This window comes from Python bivittatus, unplaced genomic scaffold (assembly GCF_059951505.1).
Source record: "Python bivittatus isolate LINGU-HERP-01145 unplaced genomic scaffold, Pbiv_v1 ctg000340_np1212, whole genome shotgun sequence".
In the NCBI taxonomy this organism is placed as follows: domain Eukaryota; kingdom Metazoa; phylum Chordata; class Lepidosauria; order Squamata; family Pythonidae; genus Python; species Python bivittatus.
Window position 1 is genome coordinate 784,495 of NW_028277056.1, and position 3,065 is coordinate 787,559.

At 49.6% G+C, this 3,065-nt stretch overlaps 1 protein-coding gene across 1 annotated transcript; it reads left to right on the plus strand.

Moving 5' to 3' along the window:
* The first annotated feature begins 1,358 nt into the window (after positions 1-1,358).
* LOC107326622 (olfactory receptor 51V1-like) lies at positions 1,359-2,309 on the plus strand. Its single transcript, XM_088140869.1, has one exon. It carries the CDS (start codon positions 1,359-1,361, stop codon positions 2,307-2,309), a length of 951 nt encoding a protein of 316 aa, XP_087996995.1.
* Positions 2,310-3,065: the final 756 nt, after the last annotated feature.

Here is a 3,065-nt window from a genome sequence, read left to right on the forward strand (position 1 = left end):
CTTGCTATTGGGTTTCTGTTGCTCACTTTGCATGTTCTTTGTATTGTTTCGTTTGCGGATTTGACGCAAACTGGAGACGCCTTATATGGCAAGTAAAGGTCAGAACTAAAGAAATCAACTTCTTCAAGTCCCTCAAAACCTGGTTATGCCATCAGGCCTGGGGGCCCTTAGGGAGCGGTAAGATGCTGAGGTGGCTCTGTTGTTATTTATGTCTGCTGTTCTCTCTCAGCCTTGTGCTTTAAATATTTTTAAAAAAAAAATAATTTTCTTTTATATATTAACTTTTTTACTGTCTTGTTGCAGACCACCCAGAGTCACTTTCTTGTGAGATGGGCGGCCACATAAACTTGACAAATAAATAAGTAAGGCAGACCATGGAGATGCTCAGCAACAGCTTAGCGAGGCCCACAGATGATAGACTGGACGATGAAGCCATCCTTCTTATGTTAGGACACTCCCATTCTGGGATTGCAGCCCTGTTTGTTGGCCCTGCCTTCACCTGAGAGACTGGATAAGGCGCCTCTGCTGAGGCCCAGGGCTGGGAGTTGATGGCAACACAGGGAGCCAAGCGACCGTGACTCAGTCTCCACGGGATTCCCCCTCTAGTCTTGGCTGCAGAGTCACAGATGCCTCACCTCCATCACCATCTCCCTTTTATAAGGACTTGCAGCAATCCAGTCTACCTCCAGTGCTAGGAGTGACCCTCCCTCCAAAGAAGAAGAGGGAAACCAGTCGGCTTTTCCATTCCAGCTTCCAGCACAGCATCTCTCGGTTCTCTGGTGTGGAGGACAGCCGAAGGCCTGTTGAAAGAAGCCTTGCCTCGATGCGCTGAAGCAGAAGACATTCCCCATTCTAAAAAGCAGGAAGAGGCTCCGCTTCTTGGTTCCAGAAAAGTTGCTGCTGGGTCCATCTTCTAGCCCAAGAAGAAGTCAGGCAAGATCTTCAAGGGGCCCCGGGCTCAAGAGTTCTTCAGTGAAGGACATTCGCCAGGAGGTTATGCGGTAGTCCAGCATTCTACGGGGATGTGGATTTCGTTCCATCCTTCAGGGTGAGCCCTGAGCATTTCCTGCCACGCGAGATATCAGGCCAGAACACAGAACTGACGTTTTTTTCATGAAACCTGCCTAAAGAATGGAAAAGCCATACCACCCTGGTCCTTTTTTGCCGCTGTATCACACCCTTCTGCACCCTTTGCCCTCTGTGCTGTGGCCTTCTCTCTCTCTGTTCTTGCTTTTCTGTCTCTGCAGGGAAACAAGGTGCATGAGGGGAGGGTTGGTGAGGGGAGGCCAAAGCTTGGCACAGACAAGGGCATTAGGAGATCCATGAAGGGCAGTGGCAGGTGCTCCTCGTGACTCACCATGGCATCGGTTGCCCTTACCAATGTCAGCATGGCAGTGTTTGCCCTGGGTGGCTTTCCTGGGCTGGAGTCCGCTTACAGTTGGATTGGCATCCCTGTCTTCTCTGTCTATTTGGTCACCATGCTAGGCAACTGCACCATTCTCTATATCATCTGGGTAGAGCCAAGCCTGCATCAGCCCATGTATCACTTCTTGGCCATGCTGGCTGCCACTGACCTGAGCCTCTGTGTTGTCACGGTACCCACAGTGCTGGGTGTCCTCTGGTTCCAGCTAAGGCAGATCAGCAGTCAAGCTTGCATTGCTCAACTCTACTTCCTTCACTCCTTTTCCTTCATGGAGTCAGCTGTGCTCTTTGCCATGGCGATGGACCGCTTCCTGGCTATCAGCTCTCCCCTGAGGTACTCCAAGCTGCTGAGCACCACCAGAGTCACACATATTGGCCTTGCCCTCCTTTTGAGGAGCACTCTTCCCATAATACCTCCCATGTTTTTCCTTGCAAGGTTCCCCTACCACCCAGCTGCTAGATTGTCTCACTCCTACTGTCTGCACCAGGACCTGATTCACTTGGCTTCCAGTGACACCACTTTCAACAACATTTATGCCCTCAGCCTTATCCTCCTCACCATGGGCTCAGACCTCCTCTTCATTCTCATTTCCTACAGCCTAATCCTGAAGACAATTCTGGGCATGGCCTCCAGTGGACGCAGCCCTCTCAAGGCCCTGAACACCTGCGTTTCTCACATCTGTGCTGTCCTGGTCTTCTACATTCCTGTGCTTGGGCTCTCTATAGTGCACCGGTTTGGGCAGCACGCACCACCGCTCCTCCACATGCTCATGGGCAACACCTACATCCTCTTCCTGCCCCTTATGAATCCACTAATTTACAGCATCAAAACCAAGGAGATCTCTAGCCGGCTCCTCCGAATGCTCAGGAACCTCTGGACGATTTAGCAGAAGGGAAGGCAAGGGGGCCTAAGCTCTGCACAGGAAGAGAATGGCACACTTCTCTTCTTTGCCTCCTGCAGGCAAATCCTTGAATTGTTAAGTGAAGTGGCAGTGACCTCTTCCATCTGTTGACCACCGTGTTGTTCTGCAGATTTGCTGGCTTGGTTTGGTTAGAACCTCTACAAATTCTATGTCTGTTGCTTGCCATATTTGCATAGATATTCCATCAATTCCTATGGCCTTCTGACTTTTTAGCGATCAGAATGCCGATCTAACTTCATCTTCTACTACGAGAGGTTCTTATAAGTAGGGAATATTTTCTAAGCTATCTTGCATAAGAACATAGTTACTGTACAGAATTTCAGTATACTCCTTCTATCTTTGATCTTCTTGGAATCAGTTACTCTCTGGGATCCTCGAGCATACTAATTCAGGCTGGGAACCTGCTTCTAAGTTTGGAGATCTTTTGAAAGACTTTCTTTATTTTTCTATGCCTGTTTCCATCTTCAGTGTCTTTATAGATGTTCTCGTAATACTGCTTCTTGCCTCTTCTAACCGCTCTCTGAAACTCTTTGTCCCGAGGGGTGCCCCATCCTCAGATTTCCTGCCATGGGGAGAGCAGTCTTGTGCTGTGCCACTGAGAGCACAGAGACGGGCCAATGACTCTTTGCAGGCCCAGATTTGCATCCTGCTGACAAGGTGGACAACCTCAGTTGCTACTTGAACAACAGCAGGCCAGGCTTTCTCAACTGAGTCCCCATC